The 16,867-nt window shown below is 37.4% G+C and overlaps 1 protein-coding gene across 1 annotated transcript in view; it reads left to right on the top strand.

The window, feature by feature from the left end:
- The window catches only part of LOC108251946, an 82,492-nt gene that overhangs the window by 37,065 nt on the left and 28,560 nt on the right, over nt 1-16,867 (top strand). Inside the window, exon 3 of the mRNA XM_026820929.1 lies at nt 15,148-15,335. Coding sequence (XP_026676730.1) covers nt 15,148-15,335 — 188 coding nt within the window. The remainder of the gene's footprint in view (nt 1-15,147; nt 15,336-16,867) is intronic.

The raw sequence follows: 16,867 nt of genomic DNA, 5'->3' as shown, positions 1-16,867 counted from the left end.
AGAAAAAACAAGGAAATACGGAGATTATTTTTCGTGTCCTTTTTAAATTCCGCAGTTGTCGTCACTTCAATATGGTGCATTGAATGCATTTTTACATGGAATAGGTATTATATTTCAGGTTTCTTTCTATTTTACGTGATGAAACACAATAATAGAGCCTCTTTATATTTGTCAACGTTTACAAAGACAAATAGTAGGCTATGAAGAAAATAAAGAGAAAGCACAAAAGGAAACTTGATGAAACAGAGCGAAGTTAATTTCCAAGGGCATTCTCTACATTACGACATCTTTGGGGTCTTACATAACTACATCTCTGGAATACCTGGAATGCATCTATTACGGAGGTAACATTAACTATCCCTGAATCCTAATGAAGAAGTCCTCTATGGAAATAAAATTCCTCTTACGAATGTCAAAGATCACCAGAGATAACAATGCATAAATCCATTCGCTGACAACTATAAACCATGATTTCTCTGAACATCTCTTAGCTGTACGATATCTCCCAACTTGATTAGTTTGTCAGCGTAGAGCCGGTAGAGGAATCTCAAAAAATATGGTTTGTTATATTTTTGTCAATCAGTCATCAGGAGATGGGCTGTGTATTTGTGCATTTCCTTTTTTTGTAGTAATAGTTTTACCCGATGTGACATATTGCACTGAGCAGAAAAAAACTTAGGGTTGCCAGAAGGCCAATGGAGTAACTGCACGGTCAGAACTCTATTATTTAACTCTATCTGGGGGAAGCTCGCAGTATAGCATAGATCCAATAAACCTAAATCAGGCGGAAGTAACCCAAAAGATAGAGTTCTCCACCCGGTAACTTGTGGCACCCAATCACTATTTCTTTTTTTGCTCATGGTGTGTCTAAAGATGTTATAGATGGTTTATTGGTAATGGAAAGCAAAAGGAGAAAAAAAGTTGCTCAGACTCTTGGTAGAGCTAATCATGCGAACACATGAAATTAACGACCAACATTTCTATCCGACAATTTGCTCCATCTTTATTGTTTATTTGTTTTACAACTTAACAAGTGCCCAATTAATTAAATCCAACTAATCGTAAAATAAATAATTGACGCTTTATCTCGACTACATTCAGACATCTGAATGGGTTTTGTATCAGAGTGTAATTTGTAAATCCTTACAAGATTGGAAGGCAAGAATTCCAGCTTCTGTAGCTTTGGTTCAGAACCAGAGCTCAGCTTTGGTTTACATCTCACTAATTGGAAATGCTTCTGATATATTCTGCTCGTTCTGCAATGGTCTGTCCGCAAGAAGTTGCTCAATGCAGTGTTTTGATGGGACATTTAAATGATTTTTTTTCTTTTTAATTATGATTAGTAATTTTATTTATTTAATTTTCTTTTCTTGGTGCTTTAATGCTAGGGTTTAGTACCAACTTGGGATTGAGATGGAACGAGGATTTCCCTATTCAATTCAATTTTATTTTATTGTGATTGTTACAACATTAAACACAATTTACATTGAAATACCCATGCAGGTGAACATTGGATTAAACTCAATCCTGAGACACCACGGTGGTAAAACTCGACCTAACAGTGAACAGTGATAAACAGGTCGTTCGCGCCGATTCCAAAATTATGTTTTTGTGTCCAGGTTCAACTTGTTCAAAAAGCACAGCAGGGATTTCACGCTCTCGACATCGTCTGGCAGAGCGGGACGTGTTGATTTATATCTAAATATTCAAAAGTTTTTCAGTGATAAACAGGTCGTTCGCGCCGATTCCAAAATTATGTTTTTGTGTCCAGGTTCAACTTGTTCAAAAAGCACAGCAGGGATTTCAGGCTCTCGACATCGTCTGGCAGAGCGGGAGGTGTTGATTTATATCTAACTACAGTCACCGGCTGGAACTTCAGAGTTTTGATTCGTTGACATTATTTTTAAATAAAACAACAAAGGACAATAATGTGGCAAAGTGTGTCTGCGTTTCAAATAAGGCAAAGTAAGAGTTCTTCCTTTGTATGTTTCGTGAATAAATAAACCACATACCTACATAAATAAATAAAATAGGTTGCTAAAAACCTGTTGGATTTAGAATTTGACTTGCTAAACTTATTCTTTTTTTTGTATGTTTCGTGAATAAATAAACCACATACCTACATAAATAAATAAAATAGGTTGCTAAAAACCTGTTGGATTTAGAATTTGTGCATGTTGCTTTGCTTATCCTATAGTTAGTTCTACAATCTATGTACATTCCTTCGGACATTCTGTCTCCGATATTAGACATTATGAGTTGGTACCGGGTATAGGTTATAGGTATACCTGGTTTTGCACTAGCTCCATATCTGTCCGCATGTTGAAATCCTGTTGCTTTCAACATTGTCATTTACTATCTCGAGTATATGAATACCATGTAATTCCAGTTCTAATTACTCATGCTCATTCCTTTGCGTAAAGTTTTCGTTACGACATCCACTTGGATTATGGTTTGCGTGTGACAGACCACAGCCAGAGTTAACGTGACATGGTGATATGTTGAGTACTCACACTAGTGATTAAGTGAAGTTCAACTCGGGAGAGAGAATAAAAGCGAAAGTACATTTTGAGATCCTACTGGGTACTTTTTATAACTTTTAAGAAAATACTGGGTAAAACGAGTGAAAACAACAAATACTGAGTAAAACAACTGTCTCAAGTTTTGGATACTTGGGTGGTAAAAACTTTGTTATTGGGTTACTCTTCCTGATTTAGGATGTTGGAATGCTTATTAAAGTGTCGGTCTTCCTGATACAGAGTTCACTATTACAGTTCCAAAACCCTTTTCGGATTATTTATTATTTTTGACGATCTTTACGAAAAAAATACATTTGGACAGTTATATTTTTCATGAGAATCATCAATTGTTTTACCAAGTATGTACCTACCAAAATAAGTAAAAAAAAAACTTATTCCATTGAACCTATTTACATAAAAATTTACAAACCTTTGAGTTTGTTCGCAGAAGGTACAAACTTTTGAGTCCCTTCACAGACAGACTCAAAATTTCGGTATCAATCTTGCCAACTCTTGTTTCTTTGTCTGGATGGATGCCTCAGTAACTTTGTGTCAGTTATCACTGATGATGCCCTTACGGGCGAAACATGTCTGAAACCTGAAACAATAAAGTAAATCCTTAAACATATACCTACCTGTGATCTACATTCTTGTTTTTTGTTACTTTGCATGTTGCTTTGCTTATCCTATAGTTAGTTCTACAATCTATGTACATTCCTTCGGACATTCTGTCTCCGATATTAGACTTTATGAGTTGGTACCAACCAGGTATAGGTTATAGGTATACCTGGTTTTGCACTAGCTCCATATCTGTCCGCATGTTGAAATCCTGTTGCTTTCAACATTGTCATTTACTATCTCGAGTATATGAATACCATGTAATTCCAGTTCTAATTACTCATGCTCATTCCTTTGCGTAGAGTTTTCGTTACGACATCCATTTGGATTATGGTTTGCGTGTGACAGACCACAGCCAGAGTTAACGTGACATGGTGATATGTTGAGTACTCACACTAGTGATTAAGTGAAGTTCAACTCGGGAGAGAGAATAAAAGCGAAAGTACATTTTGAGATCCTACTGGGTACTTTTTATAACTTTTAAGAAAATACTGGGTATAACGAGTGAAAACAACAAATACTGAGTAAAACAACTGTCTCAAGTTTTGGATACTTGGGTGGAAGAACTCTGTTATTGGGTTACTCCTCCTGATTCAGGATGTTGGAATGCTTATTAAAGTGTCGGTCTTCCTGATACAGACTTACAGAGTTCAATATTACAGTTCCAAAACCCACACACTCAATTAGACTTCCGACATCTTGGTTTTTATCTCAGTGGACATTTGAGAAATTGAGAACCTACTGAATATTAACAATAACTCTATAAAGATAGAACGTAACAATCTTATATTATAAGAACAAGAACTCATTCACAGTTCACATTTCATAGGTCACACACTGATCGCACGAGGCAAAGGTTTGGATAATAAAACCAAATTTGGAAACTTCCTCAAAGCACGGAAAACATATTTTAACTTAATGTGTGTAAAGTACAAAATTCTGTAGAAATTACTACCAAGGGGAAGATGGCACTCGGCACAATTTATTCTAATGCTCAGAATTTCTCAGAGCTTCTACTAATTACATACTATCTTACATATTTGTAGAAACCTACTTGGACTCTGAGAGTATCTGGGGTATGTGTAACTATAACTTCTTCTCATAGGCTAGGTATTTACTTTTGTAATTTTCCTTTATCTTTCAAGTCACCAAAATGGTTACCATCTTTAGGTATTCCCTAAGATATGTACCTACAGTACTAAACTAGGAAAGTGTGGGTATTGGGTAACGTAAATGAAAATGTACTCTTCAAATTGAAATTCTTCAAAAAGTACAATAAAGGTTGAAAAGTACAACTCAGGTATTATCTTCAAATGAAATCCACGCCATCTTCAAATGATAGCATCTAAGCTAAGCAAATCAAAGACTATATTAGCAACATCAAAATACTGTGTAGGTACCTACATATTTGCTACAAGAGTGTGTCATGTTTCGAAAGCGTATTCTTCAATGGTTTCCTCTATTCATAAATACTTATAACTTTAGGTATAACGAATTTAAGCCCTCACTGCTTGGAAATTGAAAAATTTTATTGCTCGGAAAATTTTACCTAAATTTTATAATTTGAGAAAGAAAATGGGAGAACAGAGAGAATAAAAGCGAAAGTACATTTTGAGATCCTACTGGGTACTTTTTATAACTTTTAAGAAAATACTGGGTAAAACGAGTGAAAACGACAAATACTGAATAAAACAACTGTCTCAAGTTTTGGGTGGTAAAAACTTTGTTATTGGGTTACTCCTCCTGATTTAGGATGTTGGAATGCTTATTAAAGTGTCGGTCTTCCTGATACAGAGTTCAATATTACAGTTCCAGAACCGACACACTCAATTAGACTTCCGACATCTTGGTTTCTATCTCGGTGGACATTTGAGAAATTGAGAACCTACTGAATATTAACAATAACCCTATAAAGATAGAACGTAACAATAAAGACATAAACCCTGTACAAAGCGTGGCTTATGAATTGGAAGATACAATTGTTAACCACATTAACGTCACTACAACTTTAAGAAACATGACACACGACTCAAATCTTACCATTACCAGTATACCACACATCAATCAAGTGAATGTCCGAAGTACCCACTTACCAATGTCTACTTAATCTACTGAATATTAACAATAACCCTATAAAGATAGAACGTAACAATAAAGACATAAACCCTGTACAAAGCGTGGCTTATGAATTGGAAGATACAATTGTTAACCACATTAACGTCACTACAACTTTAAGAAACATGACACACGACTCAAATCTTACCATTACCAGTATACCACACATCAATCAAGTGAATGTCCGAAGTACCCACTTACCAATGTCTACTTGTCTACTAACGATTGATTATGGCTGATCCAATTGAAAGTCATTTTGGCAAGTTGGTAACTAATTATCGGTCGTAATTGTATAATTGGTCTGTCAGATTATCATTGTTGAGAATGTTGAGATTCTCAAGAGAGTGAAATGAGGAAAGTTATTTGAACATCTCTTAGCTGACGATGTCTCCAACTTGATGAGTTTGTCAGCGTAGAGCCGTAGAGAATAAAAATATGGTTTTATATTTGTCATCAGTCATCAGGATGGCTGTGTATTTGTGCATTTCCTTTTTTGTAGTAATAGTTTTACCGATGTGACATATTGCACTGAGAAAAAAAACTAGGGTGCCAGAAGGCCAATGGAGTAACTGCCGGAACTCTAATATTGAACTCTATATCGGGAAGCTCGACAGTATAGCATAGCATCCAATAACCTAAATCAGGGGAAGTAACCCAATAATAGAGTTCTTCCACCCTAACTTGTGGCACCCCATCACTATTTTTTTTTTCTCAGTGTCTAAAGATTATAGAGGTAATGGAAAGCAAAGGAGAGGAAAAAAGTTGCTCAGACTCTTGGTAGAGCTAATCATGCGACCACATGAAATTAACGACCAACATTTCTATCCGACAATTTGCTCCATCTTTATTGTTTATTTGTTTTACAACTTAACAAGTGCCCAATTAATTAAATCCAACTAATCGTAAAATAAATAATTGACGCTTTATCTCGACTACATTCAGACATCTGAATGGGTTTTGTATCAGAGTGTAATTTGTAAATCCTTACAAGATTGGAAGGCAAGAATTCCAGCTTCTGTAGCTTTGGTTCAGAACCGAATAGATCAGGGGTTCCCAAAGTGGAAATGAGAGGCTGGGCCGCGGGCATGAACCGCGGACCACTACTGAATTTCATAACTCACAGATCACTTGAACTTACTTACTTTCCGTGTCCGGAAACAAACTTGAACATCAGATCTTGAGTTTCCAGAAATTGGCAACGTGGATGGCTTTTGGGTTTGCTTTCATGAGGTCTTCTTGTGTGCAAGGCTCATCCAGTTCTAGTTGACTGCAGTTGAGGAGGTGGCTATGATTCTGTATTTCCCCGCAGTCACAGATCACTTGAAGAAATTATCAAGTAAACTACCAACTATACATACATATGTTAAGACCATTACTTTTCGTCCTATAGGACAACGAAAACAAATCTTCTTGACCACTATACACCACCAAGGCAGATTTGAGACTTTTGAAGGAGAAAGATGAAAAGATCTTGCAGTCGGCTCCGTGGACCACTAGAAATCTTCTCACGGACCACCATTGGTTCGCGTGACTTTTCGTCCTATAGGACAACGAAAACAAATCTTCTTGACCACTATACACCACCAAGGCAGATTTGAGACTTTTGAAGGAGAAAGATCAAAAGATCTTGCAGTCGGCTCTGTGGACCACTAGAGATCTTCTCACGGACCACCATTGTGGTCCCCGGACCACCTGTTGAGAACCTCTGAACTAGAACTACTTGTACGTATTGGAATGATAGACTTCATTAGTGGTAGATCCACTGAAGTGCATAGTGAAATGAGACCCTGTTTACTTGTAGTGGTAGATCCACTAGTGTTAGATCTTGCTGAAGTAAGAATTATTGGATGAGAATAAGAAACCAGTGTGATACAATGTGGGCATTTCTGGAACTCGAACTAGAACTACTTGTACGTATTGGAATGATAGACTTCATTAGTGGTAGATCCACTGAAGTGCATAGTGAAATGAGACCCTGTTTACCTGTAGTGGTAGATCCACTAGTGTTAGATCTTGCTGAAGTAAGAATTATTGGATGAGTATAAGAAACCAGTGTGATACAATGTGGGCATTTCTGGAACTCGAGACACATAGAGGAAGACGATCAAGACGGAACCAACAAGGGAAACTGGTTGTGTTAAGGAAAAAAACGGCGAATCGCATAGAAAGTGAAGGTACAAGTGAAACTTGACAGCTTCAAAAGCTTTGTGAATTTGAAAGCTGAATCAAGTGTATCCACAATAAAATATAAGCTTTGAATTATTTTTAGGTGCAGATAGAACAGTGAAAGAAGAACAAAGGAATGGTCAGTTTGTACTACTTTTAAGTCACAAAAGATCTAACCCGGTCGCAGTGACAAGGTTTTAGCCGTATGTCACGGCGATGACCCTTCTTATGCCAAATAATTTATTTATTTTCCAAGGATAACTCCAACTCCTTGAACCTAAAACTGAACATTGCCTGAACAATTAAAAGGTAGGTACTACTACTACTACTACTACTACTACTACTACTACTACGTCAAATCAGATTTTACTGGTAGTAAAAATAGACTGTTTGTATGGATTGTGAAGGAGAAAGATGAAAAGTTTGTATGGATTGTGCATATACTGATAGTAAAAATAGATTGTTTTGACTGATTGCATGGATTGTGCATATCCTCAATCTTAGTGTCACGCATGATTAGACTTCTATCGATATCCGATTTGTCTTCTGCGTTTCCTGACTCTGATTGAAACAATGGATCTTCTAGGGAATAGATCAGGGGTTCCCAAAGTGGAAATGAGAGGCTGGGCCGCGGGCATGAACCGCGGACCACTACTGAATTTCATAACTCACAGACCACTTGAAGAAATTATCAAGTAAACTACCAACTATACATACATATGTTAAGACCATTACTTTTCGTCCTATAGGACAACGAAAACAAATCTTCTTGACCACTATACACCACCGAGGCAGATTTGAGACTTTTGAAGGAGAAAGATCAAAAGATCTTGCAGTCGGCTCTGTGGACCACTAGAAATCTTCTCACGGACCACCATTGTGGTCCCCGGACCACCTGTTGAGAACCTCTGAACTAGAACTACTTGTACGTATTGGAATGATAGACTGCATTAGTGGTAGATCCACTGAAGTGCATAGTGAAATGAGACCCTGTTTACCTGTAGTGGTAGATCCACTATCACTAAGATGTACTGGTTTGTACATGTCACAGTTGTCATTTTAAAAGTTGAAAAGTAATTAGGTTCTTACTGAACTACTATTATTAACTGTCATATACCTACCTAGGTAAAAAAATAGTGCCCAAAAAAATTGCATATAATATCAAAATTATATGTTAAGATTTAAAAATTTGAATAGACTACACCATAACACAGATAGAAGTTCTTGTAACAATCGTCATATCATCAGATGTAACAAAAATTAGAGCACCATGATACAGCAGAAAATAAACAGTTGATTTGTAACATGTGTTAATGACACATATGGGTTAATGATGTAACACCTGTTGTAAGTTGGTCCTTAGACAATAGACAGCTTAGACTCCTTAGTAAAAATCCAGCGTTTAATATCCTGGTTCATTTCAAGGTTCTTACTTTTTTTAAAGGGATTTGAGAACAGGATCTGTAAGAAGGAAGGTCTTATCGTCCCAAAAGCGAGAAGATAATGAAGACAGAATAGGAGAATGCCAGCCGTTCTGAGAACGAACCTAATTTCGGTATCAATCTTGCCAACTCTTGTTTCTTTGTCTGGATGGATGCCTCAGTAACTTTGTGTCAGTTATCACTGATGATGCCCTCACGGGCGAAACATGTCTGAAACAGTAAAGTAAATCCTTAAACATACCTACCTGTGAAGTGTAACAGTTATTTCTCTATCTACCTTGTACCTACAAAATGATGTCAATTTCTTTGTTGCCTTTTACTATTTTTTAGTGAAGCAAGTAACACGCTGAGAATCGCTGCTTATGTTGTCTTTGGAATTGGTGGCGTTAAACTCCAGCAGCATTCTTTATTCGGTTGTAAAAAGCGTTCTTTACATTTTGTTACCATTTCCAATTACACTTTTACAGTGGTGTTATTTAACGCATTTTGTTTATGACCTGTTGAATGCTCAGATGGGCGTTTATTAGAATCTCATCTCTGCTTATGTAACACCATACACCACACGGATGAGCCATTTGGTGCAACTTCAATCAATGAGTGATCATCTTTTGGAGTTAAGTATGAAGTCATTAGCATCACAGTTATACTGCTGCTCTTGTGTGACTTATCTTGACAATACCCAGAAGTTTTAAGGAAAGTAAAAAGCAATTTTTTCGAAAGAAAGCATTATGAAAGCTCATTGAATCACTAGTATTTTTTGGAGAAAAAATGGACAACATGTCCAAATATGTCTAATCTACAGAAATTACTACAGAAATAATGATGTTATCAAATTCGTCATTTTCCTGTTATAATGCTTCTTGCCAAAATATCCCGTTTTGAAAAAAAATGTTTAATAATGTTAATTATTCATCTACTGATACCGTATTTTCATTGATATCTAACTATTCTAGCTATTGGAACCAATCTATCTGTCTAGTTATGGATTTATCTATCTATGTAGTTATTGGAACCGATTGTGAATTGTGAAAATTCTGCCATCATGCTATAAATCCGCTAGGAAATCATTGACTTGGCGACAAGTTTTTGGTTTTGTTTACACTTGACTAGACATTTCGTCCTCTTCCTCTCTTCTTCTGCCATCATGCTATAAATCCGCTAGGAAATCATTGACTTGGCGACAAGTTTTTGGTTTTGTTTACACTTGACTAGACATTTCGTCATCTTCCTCTTCCTCTCTTTCTTCTTCTTCTTCTTCTTCTTCTTCTTCTTCTTCTTTTTTTTTCTCTTTCTTGTTCTTCATTTTCTTCTTCTTTTTCTTCATCTTGTTTCACTTATTTGGTTCCAGTAGAGTTTTGTTGTCAGAAGTTACGTTAGATGGCTTGGATCCTGATTTAACTTCTCAATGACAAGAGTTCCATTACTTTACAGGGGCTGTTGGTTGAGTTGGTTTGTTTTTCTTTGGTTAACAATCTAATCAATTGCAGAATACGTCCCTTACTTACGTTATAATCTGTACTAGTTGTTAGTTTAGTGACATAGTGACTTTATTAGTGTTTTGGTTTGTGTTGTGGTAAATCATCTGAAATGTCCTAAAACCTAAGTTCTAAACAATAATCAAAAAATTAGGCGTATATGGAAGACATTTTCTTTATTTTTTTTTCCTAGTACAAGAGTGAATACTGAAAACTAGAGTGGGCACCCTGTATGTATGCAAAACGAGTCGCAACCTTGTCTTGAACCTAACTGTCCCAAGTTCTAACTAAACTCTGATAGCTGGTGCTGGGATATCTTGGAACGAATATTTTCATCATTTTCCCAATAGGACCATTAGCTTCCATCTTCCTCATTAGCATCACAGTTATACTGCTGCTCTTGTGTGACTTATCTTGACAATACCCAGAAGTTTTAAGAAAAGTAAAAAGCATTTTTTTCGAAAGGAAGCATTATGAAAGCTCACTGAATCACTAGTATTTTTTGAAGAAAAAATGGACAACATGTCCAAATATGTCTAATCTACAGAAATTACTACAGAAATAATGATGTTATCAAATTCATCATTTTCCTGTTATAATGCTTCTTGCCAAAATATCCCGTTTTGAAAAAAATGTTTAATATGTTAATTATTCATTTACTGATACCGTATTTTCATTGATATCTAACTATTCTAGCTATTGGAACCAATCTATCTGTATAGTTATTGATTTATCTATCTATCTATCTAGTTATTGGAACCGATCGTGAATTGTGAAAAGTCCGCCATCGTGCTATAAATCCGCTAGGAAATCATTGACTTGGCGACAAGTTTTTGGTTTTGTTTACACTTGACTAGACATTATTTCGTCATCTTCCTCATCCTCTCTTTCTTTTTTTTTTTTTTTGCTCTCTTTCTTGTTCTTCTTTTTCTTCATCTTGTTTCACTTATTTGGTTCCAGTAGAGTTTTGTTGTCAGAAGTTACGTTAGATGGCCTGGATCCTGATTTATCTTCTCAATGAGAGTTCCATTACTTTACAGGGGCTGTTGGTTGAGTTGGCTTGTTGTCTTTGGTTAAGAATCTAATCAATTGCAGAATACGTCCCTTACTTACGTTATAATCTGTAATAGTTGTTAGTTTAGTGACTTTATTAGTGTTTTGGTTTGTGGTAAATCATCTGAAATGTCCTAAAACCTAAGTTCTAAATAATAATCACAAAATTAGGCGTATATGGAAGACATTAATTTTCTTTATTCTTTTTGTCCTAGTATAAGAGTGAATACTGAAAACTAGAGTGGGCACCCTGTATGTATGCAAAACGAGTCTTACCCTTGTCTTGGACCTAACTGTCCCAAGTTCTAACTAAACTCTGATAGCTGATGCTGGGATATCTTGGAACGAATATTTTCATCATTTTCCCAATAGGACCATTAACTTCCATCTTCTCACTAACTTCTTTCCCCTTTTTTTTTTTTTTTTTTTTTTTTTTTTTTTTTTTTTTTTTTTTTTCTTTTTGCTCTCTTTTTTGTTCTTCTTTTTCTTCATCTTGTTCCAGTAGAGTTTTGTTGTCAGAAGTTACGTTAGATGGCTTGGATCCTGATTTACCTTCTCAACGACAAGAGTTCCATTACGTTTCAGGTCTTACGTTTCCACTAGTGTTGACAATTGCATTGGTCACACATGCATCAACCAGAACAATGTCAGCCAGTTCATTGGTCTTTGCTCTTGGGATATTCTCAACTCATCTCTCGCTTGATCTTTGTTGGTTGTATCACCTATTTTGTTGATGATTTTGTTATCAAGTATATTTTTATTATTCAGGGTTGATCTGCATTAATTGGATCATTTATTTGGCTGACAATTTCATTATCGAGTAGATTTTTGCTATCCAAGGTTGTTCTTTGTTGACTATATCGTCTATTTCGTTGGCAATTTCACTATTACCCATGCCTTTATTATCCAGAGTGCTTGTCTACCTACATTCATGTACAATTATACAATATACATTGTTCCACCTATTTATTAACCCAATTTCATTTGCCTTTTTTTCATACTTGTAAAAATACCTAGACAACAGTTTACCTGTAGTAAAACCTCGTTTCTAATCGGTAAACTTTGTAAACAGATTTTTTACGCCAGAAACGAATGTCTGTGTAAAACAGGTAGTTCAAACTGCGAGTTAACCTCATATTACCAAGTTAACCAAGTAAACAATCACTCATATCTTTCTACATATGAGTTAACACATTTCTTCACATACAACATGTTTAACAACCATTTTTTTTTTTTTTAAGCTCGTGACCAAAAACTTCTCGTTGGTTCTTCAGGGTTTCTCCTTAGATTGGCATCAACTTGGTCACTTCTACTTCTTGCAACATTTGCGTGTTTATTTTACTCTATTCACATATCACATAACATGTTCCCTTTGAGTCTACGTATCTCAGTTCTGTATTTACATATTACTATATTCTCTGAGGTTCTAGCTACTCAAGTTCTAGTACTTTTCTATACTTATAAGTTTCTGTATCTCTAAATTATCTACATTATATGTAGGTATTCCTATAGGTTCTACATAGTACATATGTATATTCTCTTAGGTTCTTGCTGGTACATAGGTATCCAAGATCCATTCTGTTGACATGTCCTGTGTTTGCGTTTTCCCCTCGAGTTTCTACAGTGGTCCGATATTCATCGGCGTACAAGTTCTGAAATTCTTGTACAATATTGTGAACATTATCTGCAACTGAGCAGCTGGCGCGCAACTTTTTCATGCTAGCTTTTTTCCCAACATCTTCCAACTCCAAATGATCTACTGCATTAGCCCGGATTTGTCACCAAACTGGTTGACCGGATCTTTGTTACGAAACGGGACCGGTTCTTGATGGCATTAATGTTGATAATTATCCCAGTATTAAGATTGTTGACATGTCCTGTGTTTGCGTTTTCCCCTCGAGTTTCTACCGTGGTCCGATATTCATCGGCGTACAAGTTCTGAAATTCTTGTACAATATTGTGAACATATCTGCAACTGAGCAGCTGGCGCGCAACTTTTTCATGCTAGCTTTTGATTTCTTTGTTCAGACGAGGCAAAAGTCGACCACATTAGCTTGTTTGTTGGTTAGTTTGTTACTCTTTTGCCTTATTATTAGTAGTAGTTGTAATTATTATTATTATCTTCATAGTTTGTGGCAGGATAAACAAGGTTTAGGCTCGTCTCACATTGGTTTAGTTTGGTTTTTCAGGCGACTACGCTGTATTAAAAGTCGCACGACTACACTTACAATATGCGATGGGCCTTATCCCAACAGCTTATCATTTATCATCCATTGGACTCATTTTTATATCAAGTATACAAGAGCTTTTTTAGAAACTGTTGGGATAAAGGGACTTTCGGGCAGGATAAAGAAGGTTTATCCCACCATCTTCCAACTCCAAATGATCTACTGCATTAGCCCGGATTTGTCACCAAACTGGTTGACCGGATCTTTGTTACGACACGGGGCCGGTTCTTGGCATTAATGTTGATAATTATCCCAGTATTAAGATTTTATTTACCCATAGTTTGTATGGGAACTATTTGAATGGACAGTATTGTTGGTTCTTTTGCATTCAAGAATTCCATTGAAAAACAGTCCATAGTTGCTCTTGTGGATTTTTACTTTCCATTCCATATTAAAATGCTTTTTTATTTTCTAATTAGATCGCTTGTTTTAATCAAGCGTATACATTTTTTTTTCTTTCTTTTACCTACCTACAATTTTAATTTATTAACAATTATAATTATGTAGGTAGTTAATACTATTGTATGAGAAAAAGAAAAAAGTTCAGTTCGACTGGAACTTTTTCAGATAATGAACAGAAAAATTGTCATTAAGGATGTGAAGTTACTCCTTTGGTCCCGATTGGGTTAGTCCAGAACCAAAACATTGCCGAGTGGGAAGTGGGACTTGTGTTGTCTTTAAGGAAGTTTGAGGACATCCTCAAAGACTTTTTGTTTCACTAACCTTCTTGGTCTCGTTCACTAACTATCCATGTCTCTCGGTCTTGTTGTGTTAGGCCACTCACTATCAGGTAGGCCTGACGACAGGTACACCCGAGCAAGTCTATCTGACACTGTATGTGCTCATGATAACTGACAGACGAGACGGACCTTTTCAGCCGTACCTCCCAGGTCTACCTGATAGTGTGTGTGTGTGTGCTCATCAGGTGTCAGGATATACCTGTCAGGTCTACCTGATAGTGAGTGGCCCTTCCACGTCTATCTGACACTGTATGTGCTCATGATAACTGACAGACGAGACGGACCTTTTCAGCCGTACCTCCCAGGTCTACCTGATAGTGTGTCTGTGTGCTCATCAGGTGTCAGGATATACCTGTCAGGTCCTTCCACTAACCATTCCTCTCGTTTTATGTCACTTGTTCTTGATCTGTTTCACTAGCCATTTTTTATCTACTTATTTCACGAACCGTTTCTCTCATTATTGATCTATTTCACTAACCGTTTCTCTACGCCCTTCCACTAACCATTCCTCCCGTTTTATGTTTCACTTGTTCTTGATCTGTTTCACTAGCCATTTTTTATCTATTTCACTAACCGTTTCTCTCATTATTGATCTATTTCACTAACCATTCCTCTACTTGTTGATCTATTTCACTAACCATTCCTCTCATTGTTGATCTATTTCACTAACCATTCCTCTCATTGTTGATCTATTTCACTAACCATTCCTCTCATTGTTCACCGACTTCACTAACCATTCCTGTCATTCCTTATCTCTTTCACTAACCATTCCTCTACTTCTTGTGTTTCAGCCATACTCGAGGTCGGACGGGGATGGCCAAAGCAATTCCGGGAGGCCCCGGTTCGTACCAGTTACCACATTGGAGGATGCGCAGGCGGTGCGCTGCGCAGAGTTCCATCCCAATGGCAACATTTACGCCGTGGGCTCCAACTCCAAAACCCTGCGCATCTGCGCCTACCCCAAGTTGACAGATCTGAGGTAAGTTGGGCCGTGTTTTCCTTTCGCAATTTGCTTTTTTTAGGCAACTCCCATGGCGTAGTGGTCACTGCGCCTAGCACGCGGGAGACCCGGGTTCGATTTTCCAAAACCCTGCGCATCTGCGCCTACCCCAAGTTGACAGATCTGAGGTAAGTTGGGCCGTGTTTTCCTTTCGCAATTTGCTTTTTTTTTTTTAGGCAACTCCCATGGCGTAGTGGTCACTGCGCCTAGCACGCGGGAGACCCGGGTTCGATTCCCGGTGGGTTTTGATAGAGGGAATTTTAGCTGCAAAAGTCTTATCGTCCCGAAATCTAAGAGAGGAGGAAGACAGGACAGCCGTTCCGAGAACGAACATTTTCCGTTCAGGATAAAATCCGCCCCGGGCGTTAATCGAAGTAGTTCACTGAAAAAGAGTTGGTCTTTTTTACATCTCACTCACTCTTTGCACATCTCTAGTGCACGTTACAAAATAAAAAAGATACCAGATGAGCTCATGCCTTTTCCACAAGTTTGGCCATGCCTCGGGATGAACTAGCGGGATTCCGGAGCGAAGCGACGGAATTCAGCTAGTAAAATATAAGCATAGGCCTCCGTATAAACTTAATTCAGATGTGGCTATTGTTTCCTTTTGTTGGCGCTTTTGTTGCATATGCCGAGAAGAGAATGAGGTATGCATGGAAAATGGGGAAAACATCACAATAATAGAAAGGAAAATAGGAAGTGAAAGAGGAAAGGGAATTTTCTGAAGGATTTGTTTCGCAACATATCCGATTTTCAACCTGATAAAATAAATAATGTAGATCACAAAGTCCTTCAATAATTTCTCAACACTGAGGAAAGAACAAAGAAAGTGTTTCTTAAGCTGTGTCCATAGTCCATATATAGTCGATGCGACGGCCGTCGATTATTCAAGTTGGGATCAAATACTGTCGATTCGGGACGCGAATCCGCGAACATAATTGCCAAATCCGCGAACATAATCGCAAAATCCGCGAACAAGATCGCCAAATCCGCGACCATAATCGCCAAATCCGCGAACAAAATCGCCAAATCCGCGAACATAATCGCGAAATCCGCGAACATAATCACCAAACCCGCGAACATAATCGCGAAATCCGCGAACAAAATCGCGAAATCCGCGAACATAATCGCCAAACCCGCGAACATAATCGCGAAATCCGCGAACAAAATCGCCAAAACCGCGAAAATAATCGCGAAATCCGCGAACATAATCGCAAAATCCGCGAACATAATCACGAAATCCGCGAACAAAATCAACCGCTATAAGAAATCAAGCGCCATTAAGGAGAACGAGCATCATATAGAGGACACGATGGCATAAAATAAGTAGAGATGAGGTAGATAGAAACCTGGAGGGACAAAGGGTTGTTTTCCCGATTTTCATGTGGGAACGAACTGAGAGAGCGAGAGGGCGGCTCTATGAAATCGCGGCCCTAGAATCCACGCGCCTTCAAAACACGCTACTATAAGCAAACCCGATCCCTCAATAAAACAGCCTATATTCAAACCCC

This window comes from Diaphorina citri, unplaced genomic scaffold, assembly GCF_000475195.1.
Source record: "Diaphorina citri unplaced genomic scaffold, Diaci psyllid genome assembly version 1.1 scaffold186, whole genome shotgun sequence".
In the NCBI taxonomy this organism is placed as follows: domain Eukaryota; kingdom Metazoa; phylum Arthropoda; class Insecta; order Hemiptera; family Psyllidae; genus Diaphorina; species Diaphorina citri.
This window is presented reverse-complemented; position numbering and strand designations above follow the sequence as displayed.